At 42.4% G+C, this 22,190-nt stretch overlaps 1 protein-coding gene across 3 annotated transcripts in view; it reads right to left on the bottom strand.

The window, feature by feature from the left end:
• The window catches only part of atrnl1b (attractin-like 1b), a 268,072-nt gene that overhangs the window by 125,352 nt on the left and 120,530 nt on the right, over positions 1 to 22,190 (bottom strand). For all 3 annotated transcript variants that reach the window (XM_064321326.1, XM_064321328.1, XM_064321327.1), the window contains exons 10-12: positions 19,375 to 19,529; positions 9,330 to 9,414; positions 5,683 to 5,894 (exon numbers count right to left, since the gene is read on the bottom strand). In XM_064321326.1, the coding sequence (XP_064177396.1) occupies positions 5,683 to 5,894; positions 9,330 to 9,414; positions 19,375 to 19,529 (452 nt within the window). The remainder of the gene's footprint in view (positions 1 to 5,682; positions 5,895 to 9,329; positions 9,415 to 19,374; positions 19,530 to 22,190) is intronic.

Here is a 22,190-nt window from a genome sequence, read left to right as displayed (position 1 = left end):
CCCCCGAGCCTTATATGGACTTCCTGCCCCAACGAGGCAAGCCTGGGCTTCATTAAGCCATTAAGTGCATGGGGATAAAAGGGGAAGCGGTTTGCACAAACAGCGCAAAGTACCGAGAGGGAAACGCGTGTTGCGGAGAGTGAGAGAGAGCTGAGAAATATCTGTGTGATTACCTGTTGTGACCTGGACTGTTTGACTAACCCCACTGTGTACCGAACTGTTTTGGCTGAGGACCTGGTTTTTTGGATTACCCCTGGAATACGGAGAAAGGACAACGAGAACGGATTGTAGACTGTGAATTGGTTGCTGAATTTCCCCCTTTCCCTCCGTTTGTAAATTTCCCTAATAAATCCCCCAATTGCACTCTAGTTGTGTTTCGTGTGCATGTTTAGTTATTTAATTGGTAACGTGGAAACCCCACACCCGTGAGCCTGCCACATATGGTGGAGAATGCAGGCATCATCCAAGCTCAATAACTAAACAGACACGGAGCATAATGGAAGCATTAGTGAAACAACTAGTGGAGACGAACATAGCGCAGCAGGTTATGCATCAGGAGTTTCTGGAGGAACAGCGTCAGCAGACCGCTCTCCTGCGAGCTGAACTCAGCCAGCTGACAGCCGCCCATGCCGCCGTGGTTGCAGGCGCAGCAGTCTCCCATCCTAAACCCAGTATGTTTCTGCTGAAGCTAACAGAAGCTGATGACATTGAGGCTTACCTCCAAGCCTTTGAGAGGACGGCGGCTAGGGAGAAATGGCCCCATGAGCAATGGGCCAGCCTGCTAGCACCCTTCCTGTCAGGCGCGGCACAGAAGACCTATCAGGATCTGACGGCTGAACAGGCGACGCATTATGCAGGGCTGAAAAAGGAAATCCTGCACCGGTATGGTTAAACTCTGATTAGCCGGGCGCAAAGGTTCCATGATTGGACGTATGATGCCACAGTGTCCCCCCGATCGCAAATGCATGATCTGATTAGGCTGACCAAGAGCTGGCTAACGGCGGAACCACTGACGACCACGCCCCTCGAGAAAGTGGTCATTGATAAATTTCTACGCTCTCTCCCATTTGAAGCTAAGAAGTTGGCAAGCCAAGCTAACCCACAGAGCGCGGATCAGCTGGTGGAACTGGTGGAAGGTCAACAGGTGGCTTTGGAGGTCCTGCGCAGCGGACGACCACTGAAGGCTGAACCCTCCACTCGCCCAAAGGAGCGAGAAGGATGGAGGACCATGCCTGGACCACGGCCAAGGATGGAGGGACCCCAATAGTCAGCTCCCCAAGACGACGCCCCTTCCTGAACATGGACGGCAGGAAGTGCTACGAGTGTGGTGAGCCAGGACACATCGCCTGGAGCTGTACAAACAGTGATGTCCAGATGCCTTCGGCCTCAGCCAGTGAGGTAGGCACCGGGCGTCCCTGTGGCTTGCTGATGGCATGCTGGGCTGAGGAGAGTAGTCCTACCCCTGTTACCCCGGTAAGGGCCAATGGAAAGGACACCACAGCACTTTTGGACTCCGGGAGTATGGTGACCCTGATTTGCCCCGACTACGCCCAGTCCCCGAACCTGACTGACACCGCGGCCATCACATGCATACACGGTAAGACTAAGAACTACCCTACCACACTCCTCCACCTACAGACCACAAAGGGACAACACACGGGACCAGCGGGAGTCGTCCCAAACCTACCTTATCGGGAGAGATTCCCCGATGTTCCGCCAACTGTGGGCCAGTATGTCCGGAGATGTGGGGAAACGAGGGAACCAAAAGGGAGGAGGAAGCCGGAGAGGCAGGAGGGATGCCAGAAGGGGTGATAGCTGGATGTGTGGATTCCAGGAAGTGGACCCCCAGGCGTCAACAGAACCCCTCTCTGAGGGCGACTCAGATGAAGCAAGACTGGAGGAAGGTGAGGCGAGTCTGGACGGCATATTCCCGATGGACCACGAGGTGGTGCCAGAGCCCGGTTTGGGATGGCCCAAATGGAGGATTCCAACCTGGCCAGCGGTCTTCAGCAGGTGGCAGTGGTGGACAGAAAGCCTATCGAGGGGGTAAGTCAGATCACATACCCCCATTTTTCGATAAAGAAGAAAATGTTTTATAAGGTTGTGAAGAAAAACGACAAATGTTTAGAATTGTTGTTGGTGCCCCGACGCTTTGTACAAACTGTCCTGCAGTTGGCGCACTCCCACCTTCTTGGGGCTCACCTAGGGGTGGAGAAGACCTTAGACCGGATCAAGGCACGATTTTACTGGCCTGGTGTGAAGAGGGCAGTGGAAGATTACTGCGGCAGTTGCCCGGAGTGCCAACAGGTGGCACCAAAACCACACTTTCGCAGCCTCTTAAATCCCCTACCCATCCTTTCAGTCCCTTTCAGCAGGATCGCAATGGACCTGGTGGGACCTCTACCCAAGAGCAGCCGAGGGCACCAATACATCCTGGTGATTCTGGATTATGCCACCAGGTACCCAGAAGCTATCCCCCTGCGCACCATGGCTGCCAAGGGAATCGCACGGGAGCTAGTCATGCTGTTCGCCCGAGTCGGCATCCCCGACGAGATATTAACCGACCAGGGAACCCCGTTCATGTCGCGAATCATGAAGGATCTCTGCAAACTAATGAAGATAACCCAGTTGCGCACCTCAGTGTACCACCCGCAGACCGATGGATTGGTGGAAAGATTCAATCGAACCCTAAAGCAGATGCTAAAGAAGGTGATGGAGGCGGACGGGAGGAATTGGGACCAGCTACTACCCTACCTGATGTTCTCGATCCGAGAAGTGCCCCAAGCTTCAACAGGTTTCTCTCCCTTTGAACTCCTGTACGGGAGATGACCCCGAGGACTACTGGACGTGGCTAAAGAAGCCTGGGAACAGCAACCGTCGCCCCATTGAACCATGGTGGAACACGTGGAAGACATGAGAGACTGGATGGCAACCCTGTGGCCCCTGGTACGAGAACACATGCAGGAGGCACAGGATGCCTAAGCACGGGTGTACAACAGAGGGGCGCAACGAAGAGACTTCCAGCCAGGAGACAAAGTGTTGGTGTTGGTCCCCACCTCAGAATGTAAGTTTTTGGCCCAATGGAACGGGTCATATGAAGTCCTTGAGAAGGTGGGTGAAGTCAATTATAGGGTCAGACAGCCGGGGCGTAGGCATCTGACCCAGATTTACCATGTGAATTTGTTAAAAAAATGGAATGCACGTGAGGTACTCTACTCCATTCCCCCAAAGAAGGCTACTACAGAGACCAAGCCTGTGGAGGTGCCACTGGGGGAGCAGCTGAGCCAAGCACAGAAGCAGGAGCTGAGGGAGTTGGTCGGCCAGAACCAAGATGTGTTCTCCAGTAAACCGGGACACACCGATCTGGTACAGCACAACATCATCACTGAACCCGGGAAAAAGGTGAAGTTGAGACCCTACCGCATACCAGAAGCAAGGAGAGACGCCATCAGGGACGAGGTAAAAACGATGTTGGAAGCTGGAATCATCGAAGAGTCGAATAGTGAGTGGTGCAGCCCCATAGTGTTAGTGCCAAAACCAGACGGCACCATTCGCTTCTGTAATGATTTTAGAAAGTTGAATGAAATCTCAAAGTTCGATGCCTACCCGATGCCCCGAATTGATGAACTAATAGAACGGCTAGGGACCGCCCGGTTTATCAGCACACTTAACCTGACAAAGGGTTATTGGCAGGTGTCCTTAGCTCCCGAGGGGCGGGAGAAAACTGCTTTCGCCACCCCTGACGGGCTGTTCCAGTACAAGAAGCTGCCCTTTGGATTGCACGGGGCCCCACCCACCTTCCAGAGGTTGATGGACCAGGTTCTCCGTCCACATCCTGAGTATGCGGCGGCCTACCTCGATGATATTGTAATCCATGGGAACAAGTGGGAGATCCACCTAAACCAGGTGAACACAGTTTTGCAGGCCTTAAGGGGGGCGGGGCTAACAGCTAACCCAAAAAAATGTTGGCTCGGCCTGCGGGAGGTTGAGTACTTGGGGTACACAATCGGGAGGGGATGTGTAAAACCCCAGGTGAAGAAAGTGGAGGCGATTTGGGACTGGCCACGCCCCCTCACCAAGAAGCAAGTACGCACGTTTGTAGGGTTGACGAGTTACTACCGGAGATTTGTTCCCAACTTTGCCTCCCGAGCCAGCCCCCTGACGGATCTGACCAGGAGCCATCTGCCCGCCCAGGTGACATGGACCGAGGAGGCGGAGAAAGCCTTCCAGGACCTAAAGGGAGCACTGTGTTCTGGACCCGTGCTGGTGACCCCAAACTTCTCCAAACCACTGGTGGTGCAGACCGATGTGTCCGAAACAGGGGTGGGGGCCGTCCTATCACAGCTACAAGAAGGTGAGGAACACCCAGTCTTATACATTAGCCGGAAGCTGTTACCGCGGGAGCAAAGAAAGAATGTGGAGAAAGAATGTCTAGCGATCAAGTGGGCACTGGAAACGCTGAAATATTACGTATTGGGACGGCACTTCACCCTCGTAACGGACCATGCACCACTGGTTTGGATGTCACGCAATAAGGACAGTAACGCCCGGGTCACCCGGCGTTTCCTGTCCTTACAGCCCTTTGCTTTCTCTGTCGTCCACAGATCAGGTGCAGCCCATGGAATGCCGATGCCCTCTCCAGGAGGGATGCTCTAGGGAGCTGGACCGCCCCTCCCTCCCAGTCGGAGCTGGGGGGGGGGGGGTGTGTGGCAGACGGCAGGGAGAGGTGAGGGGAGTGGTAATTCAGGGCAGATATGTTGTAGCCCGCTGGCTCCACCCCCGAGCCTTATATGGACTTCCTGCCCCAACGAGGCAAGCCTGGGCTTCATTAAGCCATTAAGTGCATGGGGATAAAAGGGGAAGCGGTTTGCACAAACAGCGCAAAGTCCCGAGAGGGAAACGCGTGTTGCGGAGAGTGAGAGAGAGAGAGAGAGAGAGAGAGAGAGAGAGAGAGAGAGAGAGAGAGAGAGAGAGAGAGAGAGAGAGAGAGAGAGAGAGAGAGAGAGAGAGAGAGAGAGAGAGAGAGAGAGAGAGAGAGAGAGAGAGAGAGAGAGAGAGAGAGAGAGAGAGAGCTGAGAAATATCTTGTTATTACCTGTTGTGACCTGGACTGTTTGACTAACCCCGCTGTGTACAGAACTGTTTTGGCTGAGGACCTAGTTTTTTGGATTACCCCTGGAATACGGAGAAAGGACAACGAGAACGGATTGTGGACTGTGAATTGGTTGCTGAATTTCCCCCTTTCCCTCCGTTTGTAAATTTCCCTAATAAATCCCCCAATTGCACTCTAGTTGTGTTTCGTGTGCGTGTTTAGTTATTGAATTGGTGACGTGGAAACCCCACACCCGTGAGCCTGCCACAATGCTTACAGATACCATTATTAATGCATATTAATGCTGACAGGTGGCCTCACTAATATACACAAATATACATACGTGCTCACAGGCATACATACATGCATACACCTATGCTTACATGACCTATCATCAGTACTCAAATACACTTCCAGTCTTTTGTGTGTACGCACACTTATAGGTAGTCTTTAGTGCCCATACAGAAACTTTGAGGCCAGTCTTTTTTTGCATGTGTACACACTTACAGATGCAGTTTTTAGTGCACATACATACATTTATGGATTCAGTTTTAATACATGTACACACATGAGTATAGAGGGCACACTTACAGAATTTCGGGGGGCAGAAGGTGGTGGGGAGGCTGCCGTTGGTGTGGGCAGGGTCCCAGGACACGCAGCGACCCCTGCTCCAGATGCAGCGAACCTCAGGGACTGGATGCAGGCACGCCTCCTGAGAGCGGAAGGCCTCACAGCTGGGGGGCCGGTACACCAGCACGTCATTGAGCAAAACACTGGAGAACCCTCCAAATAAGTACATTGACCTGTAATGGGGGGGGGGGGGGTAACAACATACCATCACAATAATGATAAATAATACATACCAACCATCACAGCATACCACAACAGTGGTACTGCTGCTGCTACTACTACTACTGCTGCTACTGCTACTGCTACTATTACTGCTACTACTACTGCTACTGTTGCTGCTGCTGCTTCTGCTACTGCTACTACTACTACAAATAATAATTAAAGCCGCAAGCGGCGTTGGGAGGGGTCCAAGCATTGGCACTATTGCCCCTAAGGAGCGATTTTAAAATGGTTTTGTCCTGATGATCATATACCTTCACCCAACATATTTACTTGCAGCCATACCACCACGCACTCTGCTCCTGCCGACTGGCTGAAGCTAAGCAGGTGTGGGCTTGGTTAGTACTTGGATGGGAGACCACCAGGGAATACTGAGTTGCTGCTGGAAGTGGTGTTGGTGGGCCAGCAAGGGGCAATCTTCCCTCTGATCTAATATGCCCCAGTGCAGTGATGGGGACACTGTGCTGTAGGAGATGCCGTGTTTCGGATGAGACCTTAAACCAAGGTCCTGACTCACTGTGGTCATTAAAGATCCCATGACACTATTCGCAAAGAGTAGGGGGGTCCCCGGTGTCCTGGCTAAAATCCCAGATCTGGCTCTCGCAAAAACTTGCCACCTAATCATCCCCTGATTTAATTGGCCTCCAGTGGAGCTGCTCAGTGGCCAACAATAGAAGATTGTGGTTGTACTGGGCAGCTCCCAGGTGTGAATGTGTATGAGTGTGAAGCAGGGCGTTCCTGCAAAAGAGCATCCGTGCTCAGTGAACATACCCTGGGTAAATAAAGGTTAAATTAAAATAAAATAAAATCTACTGAATATCATGATGATTGTATAAAATATTGATGACTTATGGCCAATTTCGTGCTAAGAGACGCGCTTAGGTTACTTTATATTCATAATTTTGGAAGAAATAAAGTGCCACAAATGCAATTGTCTAGGCAAAAATCTAAAATGAATTTGCTCTTTTTTAGTTTGCAATGAAATACTGGGAGATTGCAGGTTAAAGTATACATGTCCCGGATCAAAAACTTCTTGACCACAAGTTCATGAAATCTAAGGGTGGATATGTAGAACTACTAAAGATCTATGAAGCAAAAACTAAGCAGTGTACCCAGCGTCTCCAGGTCTACCCAAAATGTCTAAATTATGCATTGCTGTAAATCACAACAAATTCACGTATTTCACTTCAAATCAACTGTTTTTACTCGCACTGTTGCATAATTTTCAAGTGGTAATTACAAGCTTTCTATCAGTACAGTGGTCTAAAATAGCTAGGGGTCCAGACACATATCCAAAATCTCTACAAAAAGGAATATCATGCTTTCTGTCCATTGTAAAGCATATAAATGAGCCCCTTATGAAGGTTTAAGATGAAACATTGATATTAGATTTCAAAATAATGCAAAAATATTGTCACACAATGCTGTACAGTACCTAAATGTGTAATAATTCACTTTTGTATGTATTTCTCTACTCTGTAGTCTACTCTCGTATATTTTCTTGTATGGGGATGGGACGATATGAAAACAATTCTCAACCGTCCACCACGTTTTGGCAATGTTCCAACACTCTCGTCATCACTGTGGCATGCAACACAAAAACTATTACACTACTAACAAACGCTTACATTACTGTGAAATATCCACATTATATAATACGACTAACCTAAGTAAAGACACCCCATTTAAAAAATTACGTATATAACCAAAATATTTTGCACAGTAGTACTTACATAGCAATGATGAAATTTTATCTGTGTTCAGTAGATGGAGACAGAGACAGTACATCAATGATACAGTGCTATCCGCTTCTGTTTTGCTCCAGAAAACAATGTCAGATAGATCTATCAGCAAATATATGGCTTAGCTATGCCCAGAAGTCCTCAATAATAATAATATTTCCCAAGAAATTACAAAATATCGTTCACAACGTTTAGCTAGGTGCAGCGTCTTTTACTGCTACCACAGAGTGAATGCCTCAGTGAATGTGATGATGAGAAAAATTTTGGTTACACTGACCTATAAAACGCTATTCCAAAAGCAAAATCAGACATGTTATACATCGTTAGAAAGCTTATACACTCACCTACTGAAAAAATTAATTGTCAACCAAGCCAAACTGTACTAAAAAGGGCGACAACGCCGTAAACAACAGGTATGGTATTACCCACAGCTATTTTGTAAGGTACCTAGGCATCACAAATGCGCATATATTTCACAAACGGATTGTCCAAGACAATATATGACCACTCAGTCTCAAAAGGGACATCTCTACGCATAAAACTAATGGTAAGGTTGTATATTTATTCAATATTTAGTCCCAGATATTGACTGTACAATGACATGGTATCATTTTTTAAAACGTTGTCTCGTTTATTTAGTTATTCAGTGAGCAGCATTTTCACTGCTTTATTGGCATATCTTAGGGCTACTGTCGGGTTTATCTTGTTGCTATGACGGAATATGATTTTTGAGTGGTGAAAGAACATTTTTATGAATGGCCAGAAAGATAATATTGTCCATTATGAAGTTCAGACCCTCCCCTCACTGATGAAAACTAGACCCGACGGTGTCGGATTACTTGCGTCGCCATGGATGTCTCCTAGCTGCTTGCCGTAACCTTTACTCTGTTGTAACACCTAGACGGCATGTCCTAACACTTAGATCTAGAGCTGCAGCACTTCCGGGCCGCAACTAATAAAAAAGTCCAAATGGCAGGCAAACAATATATCGGACATAGGTGGTCCCAATAGCAAAGTTGTAGAGCACATTCAGATGCATAGGTCAATGAAGTTCTGTGGTGTGTTATGACCTTTTAAGTATGACCCTTTGTTATAGCGCCACCATCTGGCCGAAATAGGTGATTTGTAGTGCCTGAGTAGAGGGGTGCCATAGGAACCCACCTACCAAATTTGGTTGCTCTAGGACTTATGGTTGCTGAGCCGCAGACACTTATAGCGGAGAATAATAATAATAATAATAATAATAATAATAATCCTAACAGATACAATAGGGTTCCACCAGTTTCGCTGCTTGGACCCCTAATAACTGACCAACCGGCAGGTGAAGAACACTCCGTTCAAGGCCAAGGTTTATTGACCATTTATAATTAATATACTGGAATTCTTTGTCACAAGTTCTTGTTTTAAAAAGATAATAATAAAAAATAGACATACAAACAGTGTATACAGAATAATGATTCATGAATAACCAAGTACAAACAAAATAATAAATAAAAGTGCAATTAGATATACAAAAGGCACATAGGAGTTGGCACATAGAATCGTAAGAGAAAAAAATAACTTTCATGATAAAAAATTATGGATCAAGCAGAGTATACGGGTGTAATAAACATGGCAAACATGACACAATATCTCTACTTCTCTCACCCGTTACTGACGACCGCAGAGTGACCAAAACGGTTGACATCACGGTGAAGGTTGGGCTTCGGCAACACCTTCCACTCATCACAGGCTGAAGGAGATCAACCGCAACATAAGCACAAGACAAATACAACACTACCACAACCACAACACATTGAATACACAGCATAAACAAAACGAACGCAACACCAACCTGCAACCTAGGTGGGCTGAATCAACAACAGTCCATTACTTGCCAGCAAGACGGTTGTCAGTGAGATATTTATCACTGAGTTTTCTGGCAGGGTAAGGTCCATTTGTTGACGGAGAGGCATTTGGCAAGAGGGTTGTTTTTTTTTCTTGATGGCAGGGTTGTGTGTACTTACTGGTTGGACAGTGTGTATTTGCCAGCAGGGTGGTCTGTATTTATATTTATTGGCTGAGCAAATGAATGAATTTCAGGGTTTTAGTTAGTTGGCAGAGTAGCATGCTGGCCATCTTTTGTATCTAGCAAATTAAATTTGATACCCATCAGGCAGCCGTGATGACAGCCGCCACAGTGATAAAGAGGAACTGGATGACAAGGCCGGATATGAGGTTCCATGAGTGCCAATGAGTTATCAGAGCGGCTGATCCTGACACACGTATTGGAAATACAGCACTACAGCTCAGAGTCAGAACCACCATGAAATACAGCACAACAGCTCACAGTCAGAACCACCGCGGATAACAACACTACAGCTCACAGTCAGAACCACCGGGAATAACAGCACTACAGCTCACAGTCAGAACCACCAGGAAATACAGCACTACAGCTCACAGTCAGAACTACCGGAAAATACAGCACTGCAGCTCACAGTCAGAACCACCGGGAAATACAGCACTACAGCTCACAGTCAGAACCACCAGGAAATACAGCACTCCAGCCCACAGTCAGAACTACCGGAAAATACAGCACTACAGCTCACAGTCAGAACCACCAGGAAATACAGCACTATAGCTCACAGTCAGAACTACCGGGAAATACAGCACTACAGCTCACAGTCAGAGCCACCGGGAACTACAGCACTATAGCTCACAGTCAGAACCACCGGGAAATATGGCACTACAGCTCACAGTCAGAACCACCGGGAAATACGGCACTACAGCTTAAAGGAGTACCATGGTGGTTGAACGTGACACTTCCCAGTTGTCTTCAGGCAACAACAAAACAAATGTGCATAATTTTTTTATTCTTCAGTCATTTCAATGTACTTTAAAACGTATTTTTCTAAGCCTAAATTTCCCACTATAAAAATTCACCCGAACCGTCTGGGCGTGGTAATGAGAACTGTCAGTTAGCTATGATTGACAGACCGTTCCCCGTTACCATAGCTACCCCCATGATACGCGCTCTCTTTGGGAGACTGAATTTTCACAAGCTAGCTAGCTTAGTAGTATATCAAGGATCGATAGATAGCTAAGGTAAGGACGTTGACTTGTATCCAGTTACAATTTTTGCTATCTAGCTAGCCAAGTTAAGATAAAAGCACAACTATAACGTCCTCATAAAAGCGAACTAGCAAGCTAACGTTATCGATAACATTGCCTTATGAAAGCAAACCTCATAGCTAGCTAACGTTAGCTAGCTAGCTAAATGAATATAACCAGAAATAATCTAAAGGAACTCTAATTTAAGTGAACCTAACGTTAGTCAAATATTTGCATTGTCTGAACAGCAGGATTTCTTTATGGGGCGTGGAAATAGGAGTGGTTACTGTATTCGTGACGTAGAAAAATGACAACTTTCTCAACCGGTTGAAAATGGGACGATGAATTTAAAACGCATATTTCTCCAAAAATACAGAACGGACATATTTAATACTTTGCTCATTGTGTTTCTTCAATGCCTCTTGTGCAAATAGCACATAAAACAGAGAAAGTGTGAAAATCACCATGGTACTCCTTTAAGAGTCACAACTAGCAGAAATTAAAGTAACAGCACAGATTAGAAGATGGAGTGAGGGTGGGGACCCTGAGTTGTACAGAGAGCACTGTAATCGAGGGAGAGATGGAGAGAGAAGGGGGAGAGCATTTAACCTTTCAATGTAAGATTAAATGAACATTTTCATATTATACAGTGAGCACCATAATTCATTGGACAGTGACACATTTTTTGTTATTTTGGTTCTGTACTCTAGCACTTTGAGTCTGAAAAGATACAATGACAATGATTTTGAGGTGCAGACTGTCAGCTTTAATTTGAGGGTATTTGTAGATGTCTAGTCTTGATTCTAGGCTTTGCAATTGCCTTTGGAGATTGTTGTTGGGGTGTGACAACATGAGGAAGACAGCAGTGTCGATGCAAATTAAGCTGGCCGTCATATGGCTCAGAAATGAAAATCAATCAATCAGGGACATTGCAAAAACCCTGGGCATGCCCAAGTCAACAGTTTGGTTCATCATTAACAAGAAAAAAACAAATGGTGAACGCAATTATGTCAAAAGACCTGGCAGACTGAGGAAAACCACTGTAGTGGATGACCGGAGAATACTCTCTATGGTGAAGAAAACCCCCCTGACAACAGCCCAACAGATCAAAAATACTCTCCTGGATGCAGGTGTAGATGTGTCAAAGTCTATTATAAAGTGTATTATAAATATAATTTATGTATACAAAAGCTATTACAAGTATACTTTTACTTTTTGTGCTTAATTTAAAGTATATTTAACATGTACTTTAAAAAAGTGTACTTCAAAATAGATGTCATTAAGTTCAACTTCAATGTACTAAAAATAAATATACTAATTCTGCAATACTTTAAGTGGTATTTCAGTATACTTATAAAAAGTGCACTTTAATGTAAGTTCATTTAAGCTGTATTTCAGTGTACTTTTAAAAAGTATATTGAAAATACTTATAGTGGTAATTTAGTGTACCTATGAAAAGTATACTTATTTTCAAGTCCTTTGTAATACACTATTAGTATGCCTTATTAAAGGGTACTTTAACTTCACTTAATTAGAAGTGTATTTAAGTATACTTACAAAAAGTGCACTTTAATATTAGTTCATTTTAAGCTGTACTTCAGTGTACTTTGAAAAAGTATATTAAATTGCAAATAATGGCAATTTAGTGTACTTATGAAAAGTATACTTGAATTTCTTGTCTTTTCATTTATACTTGAATATACTTATTCAAAATATACTTGATTTTTATTTGTACTTCAGTATACTTATTCAAAGTATACTTGAATTTCTTGAATTTTACTTTATAATTTAATATACTTATCCAAAATATACTTGATATTAATGTCCTTTCATTTGTACTTCAGTATACCTATCCAAAGTATACTTGTTATTTAATGTGAACTTTAATATACTTTAATATACGAGTCAAATTATACTTACATTTCAGGTTGTATAAATTGTTATTCCTTTATACAAAGCAATGATCAAATTAATGAATAAAAAACATTTACTTAGACATAGTAGACATGCTTATACTTAAACTACACTAAAATATATTATGCTCAAATGTATATCAAAATAATCTGAAAAATGTCTTTCCAGGATGTGCCTACTATCACAGCGCTCCCTCCCTGCATGCAATCAGATTTTAACTGTTATGTTGGCACCTGTGAGCCAGAACTTGCTGTGTATGATGATATTTATAAAGCAGCCATACGGATGAAAATGCTTTCAATTAAATACATTTATTATACTTTGAATGCACAAAGATATCATGTTAAATTTACATCACATAATCCTGTCAAATAATAGTAGCACACACAATTCATAGTAAATAAGTGCACATTCCACTTAGATTTAATTTAAGTTCAAAAGCATTTAGGCCCCCAACAAACTCTGACAGAGGCCAGAGCCTGGTGTAGCAGTGTGACTATGGAACAATTAATGCATGATCCCTGCAGACTGGGATTCTGGGATCCTGACTTTTACACTGCTATGACTCATCCACTACATTAAAGAAACCCGTGTTATTGGATGTCAGATGCCGAGGATATTAGTATAAAAAACCTGTCTGTGCACGTATAAATGGTCTCACTCAATCGAACACACTGAAATTACAGCAAAAAAACGCCAGAAAGTGAACTATCGCTTTAAGCCAAATTCAGCTTGTTGATGAGAGCTTGTTGCAACGTTGTTGAGTCGTTCCATGACACTCGATTTAAAAAAAACAAATATTTTGCAAATCGGTCCACGACAAATATTTTATTTTAATTCATTTCCATCATTGTCAATTGAAATACACTGACGGCTAACGCCACACTCCTCCTAACCGGCCGGTAGGGGCCGCATCAACAACTGCTTCCGTTTGGAATGAAAGAGCAGCGATGTAAAATGTCCATTTCAACGTTAAAATGCCAACGAAATAATCCGCCAACGAATGGGGTACGTTAATGTTTGAATCTGTGGCAATTATTTTGTCGCCATTTTCACGCTGAAATTGATATTTTACATCGCTGGTCTTTTGTAATTGTTCCCGTCCAGATTGTTCCTGTCCAGATTTGAAACGAAAGTGCCAGATTATAACGTCAACGTTAACTCTGTCTAACACATCGTGGCTGATATGAATGACATTACCTAACATATCACCACTTTTAGCGTTACTTCACGGAATCAGCGTTTTTGGGATTTTCAGTGGCACATGGTAAAAATTTGTAATATTGTATTTGTCTGGTTGCATCGATTGTGTAGCCTCTATTGTTGCATTAGCAAAGCTAACACGCTTGGCGGAGATCTGCACTCTACTGAGTGCACTCTTCAGGTTTTAACTGAGTTCACTACCAATGTGTCAAACATTTCATTGTATTTTAAGACTAAAACTCCAATTCTTGTTTTCCTGTATTAATAGACTGTGTCCTAGAACACTTTCCTGGCACTTCCACCCAGGATGTCAGGAACATTCTGAGAAGAAAATGTAACAACGAAAGCTCCGTAGACAACAAGCACTCTTTAAATTTGATTTACGTTATTTATATAATGTTTTCCTTTTTTTCTAGATCGCACTGATCTGCGTACGTACGTTTTTATTTAGTTTATACCCATCTATGGCGACTTCTGTCGCTTTACTTTACTTTTACTTTATTCAGTTTATTTATTTATTTTTTCAACTGTAGTCCCTAGGAACGCAGAAGTACATGTTAAGGCTGTGTTCTGCAGGTTTGGAAATAAAAGAAAAAAGATCCAGACAAGTGTCTTCTTTCAGCCGCATGTAAAACAAGTATGCTCTAATTACCATTTAGTGTCAATATGGGAACACTTTAAATGTTAAAGTGCTGTAATAGTATTTTAAAATGACTACAGACATATTTATGTATTATTTTGTACATATTTTAAATAATTTTCTATTACATTGATGATAAAATTGTATGGTGTTGGAAGTATATCTGTAGATGTGTTTATAATTCACTGAAGGTATGCACATAATATACTTAAATCTTACAATGAATGCAAAATTATGACAATATAAGTATAGTGAAATGCTGCTTTTTATGTATTAAAATACAAAAGAAAAGTACTATTTTTACATATTTAGCATTCAGGTAGAACATTTTTAAGACACTTAATTTATACTTACTGATGACACTTACATTGTTATATTGACACTAATTTAATATGCTCATGTTTACTACTCTTTATATACTTAAGTATGATAGAAGTTGTACCAATTTAACATACTTTAGTATACCTTTAATGTACTACAATTGTGATGTAGCACAAATTTAATGTATTAATTGCAACTTAAATACAAATTAAAGTGGGTAAAAAGTACACACTCAAGTATGCTTTAAGTACAATTACACTTTAATATACTTCAAATATAAAAATACTTCAAATATAATATTTTTATAATAAGTTCAGAAATTCAAATAGCACATTTTTAATACACTTAATTTATATTTATTGCCGCTTGACAATACTCTGAAACGTGACTTGCAATACACTTAGTGTGTGTTAATAACACAAATTTAATATGCTCATGTTTATCACTCAGAAGTGTACTTAAGTATGCTATAAGTTGTTCCAATTTAACATACTTTAGTATACTTTAGTGTACTTAAAATTGTGATATAGCACAAATTTAATGTATTTATTACAACTTAAATACAAATTAAGGTGGGTCAAAAAAGCACACTCAAGTATGTTGAAGTACATGTATACAGTATACTAAATTAAGTATACTTCAGCATGATATTTTTTCACAAGGGATTGGACGGCACTTCATCATGCAACGAGACGACCTGAAACATACTGCTAGAGCAACGAAGGGGTTTTTGACGTCTAAAATGGAAAATCCTTGACTGACTGAGACAATCACCGGATCTGAATCCAATTGAACATGCATTTTACATGCTGAAGAGGAGACTGAAGGCAAAAAGTCCCCGAAACAAGCACGAACTGAAGATAGCTGCAGTACAGGCCTGGCAGTGCATCACCAGGGAAGATACCCAGCGTCTGGTGATGTCAATGCGTCGCAGACTTCAAGCAGTCATTGCATGCAAAGAATATGCGACCAAATATTAAAAATGATTACTTTATTCTACATTATGTTAAACTGTCCAATATTTTTTTATGCCCGAAAATGGGGGGGACTATGTACAAAAGGTTCTATAATTTCTAAACGGTTCATCCGATATGTATGAAAATACTCTCAAATTAAAGCTGACAGTCTGCACTTCAACCTCATTGTCATTGTATCCTTTCAAACTCAAAGTGCTAGAGTACAGAACCAAAATAACAAAAATGTGTCACTGTCCAATGAATTATGGTGCTCACTGTACATAATATTCGTATTAGAGGGCTTCAATCCACTTTGAAGATTATAAAGAACATACTGAACTAAAGATGGGCGGTGGACTGGTTTCTTGCAAGCAGATCCACATTTTAAATTTGTGACATTTAGATTTGGCAGCAAAATTTAGACAGTGAGGGAAAACAGCAGCAACACTTACGTTTAATCGTCTGTGAAAAATACACAAGTTTTTAATCACCGATCCCCGCAAGTAAACACGCACGCCCAAACACAGTGGTGCACAGGGGTACGCAGCTGGTGTTCCTCAAACAATCCTCCTCTCCCACAACAAATGCAATACATCTCTCCCCCAGCTTCTGCCCAAGCCTCTCCTGTCAGACTGATGCTTCTAAAACCTCATCCCATCCAAGGGAAGTGGCTGAGAAGGATGCGCAATAAAAGCAATGACATTTCTAGAGCGAGTACGCTTCCAGGTACACAGACAATTCAAACAGGCACTGCTACTAAAAAGAAAAATCATATTGCAGAAGCATAAAGGATCCACGAAAGCAGCATGAGACAGCTATCAAACTCCATCTGAGACGTTATGTACATGCAAATTAGGAGGGCAGGTACGCCATCTGCCAAGTTAGGGGCAGGCCCCATACCTATACTGCACCGAGAGTTTGGCACTTCAGGGTTTTTCCTACAGAAATAACCTCAATGACCACAGACTCTCAGCCCTGAAAAACATCTGTACCTTTTGACCTCTCTTCACATTCTTTCAGACGGTAAGATGAAGAAACAAAGAAAGCCAATATTGTTTGTATTGTTTGTAACTTGGCCTTCTTTTGATATCAATACTTTCAATGGCAAGCCTAGATTTAGCAAGCTTTAATTAATGACTTACAGACAGTGATTTGTACGCATGAGTAACTTGGCATTTTTGTATATTGGAAGCGTGTTTTTGTTGAGACAGCTTTCATGCAGAAGATGTTAACCACAGCAGATTTAGCCTGTGGCTAACAGACATTGCTAGCTAGCAAATAATTTCGTTTTTCGTTCATTAGCAGTGGGATTTTTTGCAAGCATTTTTACAGGTTAGCTATGCAGGAGATGCATGTTTAATTTCAGGGGATAAATAGCTGTTGTTAAACCACTGACTGACAAATATATGATACTGTGCAGCCCAGAGCTCGTATATATTACACACAGGAAGTATCTGATGCTAAAGAAGTTGGAAATGTTACTGGCAAACCTACTTGAGATTCATAAAGCCCAGATTTACTGACCACGTACAGTAAATGAACCATGATCTGCCTGCACAGCAAAATAATGCTGATTATTCACCACTGATTGTTACGTGCTGGTGATTTAACCTAACCCCCGTGATCTTTCCTAGCTTAACGAGCTGCTGATTACTTGATTGGCTTCATCTGTCTGTGGCCCTACATAAGCTTGCTGCAGTTGAAGAAAGGGAGAAGCTTTTGTGGAGCAGTTTTGTGGATGGACCATGCACAATGTTACAGATTTGTGGCTTTGTGTGGTGGTTATATGTTTGTCTTTTTATGTGGTGTGGGATGGTAAATTTTCTTTTTCTTTTAGGTGCACGTTTTGGTTAGGTTTTAAGTCAGAGTAGGAAACCTGAGGAAGACTCGCCATTTCTTGTTTTCACCGGGAGCAAGATAACTATTTGTTGTAGACTATGGTTAGTAGTCTTCTGTAGGCCCTGCTTTGGCCATACCTGTTTTGTCCAGCACCTACACCTGTTTGTACATTTGTTTTGGGTTTAGTTCTGGTGTCTTTATAATAAGCATGTTTCTTTATATTTTTTTATTTATTTTGCACTTAGTTCTGCTTTGGGCACAAGAGACTGTGTTGCGTTTCAATTCTTGTTGTCCTTGTTATTGAATTGTGGGTGGATTTGGGACGTAACACTGATACAGTAGTAAAGCCTACTTGTTTTAGCTAATGATGAAATCAAGGCTTTAGTAATGTTACGTACAGAACATCTCACCTAAGGATACTAATTAAGAACACTAGGTGCCAACATTTAACATTTTATTGTATGCCCATACATTTTATGGCTAATTTTAAGATGAATCTGAGACCACACTTACCAAATGCTTCAGACTGAATAATATTCAGAGACTATGAAGGTACAAAATCGGCACAATGCAGATCTTTGCCATGAATATTCTCCACGTGTCAGTGCGGAGAAAGAAGAGTACACGTATCCACAATTTTAAATAACAGCGATGAAATATGCGCAATTTTGAAATGTAAACAAAAATATTTTAGTACACTTCTTTAGTCTAACTGAGGAGAACTGGCCATATTGGATGGTATTGAGCATTGTGTAAATATAAGCTCAACTGAGGAGGCAAGACACAAGACAGCAAACTGGATGGGACAATGGGATGAGCATGCAGTGTGCACTCAGTGCTCATGGGACTAGTATTATCACCTCAAATCCACTTCATTATGTCAGATGCCTTTAGTGAACTACAATGATTCATTTTTTAAATTGATAATTCTGCAAAAAAGGCACCCACCAAAGTGGCTGGTAAAAGTGACAGAGTTACACACCACTGCTGAGTGCCAAATTCTACCTGCATTTGGCGGGGGCAGGTGTTAATGTCAAGCCCCGCTTGTGCCACTTCATATGCACAAAGTAAAAGTACTCAGGATATTAGCTTAGCATATTTAGTATAGTGCAAATTCTAGAACACACGGTGTTCCTTAAATTAAGAAGGACTGCTCATCTTTAAGCATTATTGTGAGAGGGGTAACTCATCTTTAGACATTAGTTTCAGAGGGATAACTCATCTTTACCCATTAGTTTAAGAGGGGTAACTCATGTTTGTACATTAGTTTAAGAGCGGTAACTCACCTTTACCCACTAGTATAAGAGGGGTAACACGTCTTTACACATTAGTGTGAAACAAGTAAATCTTTGAGCATTAACTCTGAGAGGAGTTACACATCTTGACACATTAGCAGGGTTGCCAACTTTGGTCAGCTGGCTGGAGTGAGATTAATGCAGCTGTGGGCTGGGGGCATTCGACAGTCTCTCTGTCTCTCCGTAATGTTTATGAACCAATCTCATTTTGTCCAGTGAACTGATACATAATCTGTTTAATCAGGGAGCGGCTTTGTTTTTAATTGTCTTTTATATTTAGCGTGAGACATGTTTGTATACTGTGAGAGTGTTAGACAGAGTCTAAAAGCATGAGTCTCACCCCAAAAGCTTGAGAGTTGGTAACTAAGCGTGATTTGCGTTAACGTGAGAGTTGCATTAGTGTGAGGGGGGTTCGTGTGAGAAGTTGTACACACCGATATCATAAGCGAAGAAGTCAGAGGAAAAGCATTTGGCCCCGTTGCTCAGCGACGTGTCATTGTGGGTGTTTCCCCCGAAGACCAGCATGACCCCGCTGATCAGCACAGCAGAGTGGAGGTACCGCGCCAGACCGCTCTCCCTCAGAATCGTCCTGCAGAACACCCACACACACACACTCTTATGCAGTTACGCACAGACGCTTTTTCCTTATCACATACACATGCACACACACACACACACAAATGCTTTTTCATTATCATATACATACTGTATGCACACACACACACACTCATGCAGTTACACACAGACGCTTTTTCCTTATCACATACACATGCACACACACACACTCTTACGCAGTTACACACAGACGCTTTTTCATTATCACATACACATGCACACACACACACTGTGTTATCATATACATTGTGTGTGTTATCATATACATACTGTATGCACACACACACACTCATGCAGTTACGCACAGATGCCTTTTCCTTATCACATACACATGCACACACACACACTCTTATGCAGTTACACACAGACGCTTTTTCCTTATCACATACACATGCACACACACACACTCTTACGCAGTTACACACAGACGCTTTTTCATTATCACATACACATGCACACACACACACTCTTATGCAGTTACACACAGACGCTTTTTCATTATCATATACACATGCACACACACACACTTATGCAGTTATACACAGACGCTTTTTCATTATCACATACACATGCACACACACACACACTCTTACGCAGTTACACACAGACGCTTTTTCCTTATCACATACACATGCACACACTCTTATGCAGTTACACACAGACGCTTTTTCCTTATCACATACACATGCACACACACACACTCTTACGCAGTTACACACAGACGCTTTTTCATTATCACATACACATGCACACACACACACTCTTATGCAGTTACACACAGACGCTTTTTCATTATCATATACACATGCACACACACACACTCTTACGCAGTTACACACAGATGCTTTTTCATTATCATATACACATCCACACACACACTCTTACGCAGTTACACACAGACGCTTTTTCCTTATCACATACACATGCACACACACACACACTCTTACGCAGTTACACACAGACGCTTTTTCCTTATCACATACACATGCACACACACACACACTCTTATGCAGTTACACACAGACGCTTTTTCTTATCACATACACATGCACACACACATCTTATGCAGTTACACACAGAGCTTTTTCCTTATCACATACACATGCACACACACACACTCTTATGCAGTTACACACAGACGCTTTTTCCTTATCACATACACATGTACACACACTCTTACGCAGTTACACACAGACGCTTTTTCCTTATCACATACACATGCACACACACTCTTACGCAGTTACACACAGACGCTTTTTCATTATCACATACACATGCACACACACACACTCTTACGGTTACACACAGACGCTTTTTCATTATCACATACACATGCACACACACACTCTGTACGTTTCAACACATGGAGCTTTTCATATAACATACATGCACACACACACACTCATGCAGTTACCACAGATGCCTTTTCTTATCACATACACATGCACACACACACACTCTTATGCAGTTACACACAGACGCTTTTTCCTTATCACATACACATGCACACACACACACTCTTACGCAGTTACACACAGACGCTTTTTCATTATCACATACACATGCACACACACACTCTTATGCAGTTACACACAGACGCTTTTTCATTATCACATACACATGCACACACACACACATCTTATGCAGTTACACACACGTGCTTTTCATTATCATATACACATGCACACACAAACACTTATGCAGTTACACACAGATGCTTTTTCATTATCATATACACATCCACACACACACACTCTTACGCAGTTACACACAGACGCTTTTTCCTTATCACATACACATGCACACACACACACACTCTTACGCAGTTACACACAGACGCTTTTTCATTATCATATACACATGCACACACACACACACTTATGCAGTTACACACAGATGCTTTTTCATTATCATATATACATGCACATACACACACTTATGCAGTTACACACAGATGCTTTTTCATTATCATATACACATCCACACACACACACTCTTACGCAGTTACACACAGACGCTTTTTCCTTATCACATACACATGCACACACACACACACTCTTACGCAGTTACACACAGACGCTTTTTCCTTATCACATACACATGCACACACACACACACTCTTATGCAGTTACACACAGACGCTTTTTCCTTATCACATACACATGCACACACACATATTCTTATGCAGTTACACACAGATGCTTTTTCCTTATCACATACACATGCACACACACACACTCTTATGCAGTTACACACAGACGCTTTTTCCTTATCACATACACATGCACACACACTCTTACGCAGTTACACACAGACGCTTTTTCCTTATCACATACACATGCACACACACTCTTACGCAGTTACACACAGACGCTTTTTCATTATCACATACACATGCACACACACATACACTCTTACGCAGTTACGTACAGACGCTTTTTCCTTATCACATACACATGCACACACACACACTCTTATGCAGTTACACACAGACGCTTTTTCATTATCATATACACATGCACACACACACTTATGCAGTTACACAGATGCTTTTTCATTATCATATACACATCCACACACACACACTCTTACGCAGTTACACAGATGCTTTTTCCTTATCACATACACATGCGCA

Source organism: Anguilla rostrata, chromosome 2, assembly GCF_018555375.3.
Source record: "Anguilla rostrata isolate EN2019 chromosome 2, ASM1855537v3, whole genome shotgun sequence".
Classification (NCBI taxonomy): domain Eukaryota; kingdom Metazoa; phylum Chordata; class Actinopteri; order Anguilliformes; family Anguillidae; genus Anguilla; species Anguilla rostrata.
This window is presented reverse-complemented; position numbering and strand designations above follow the sequence as displayed.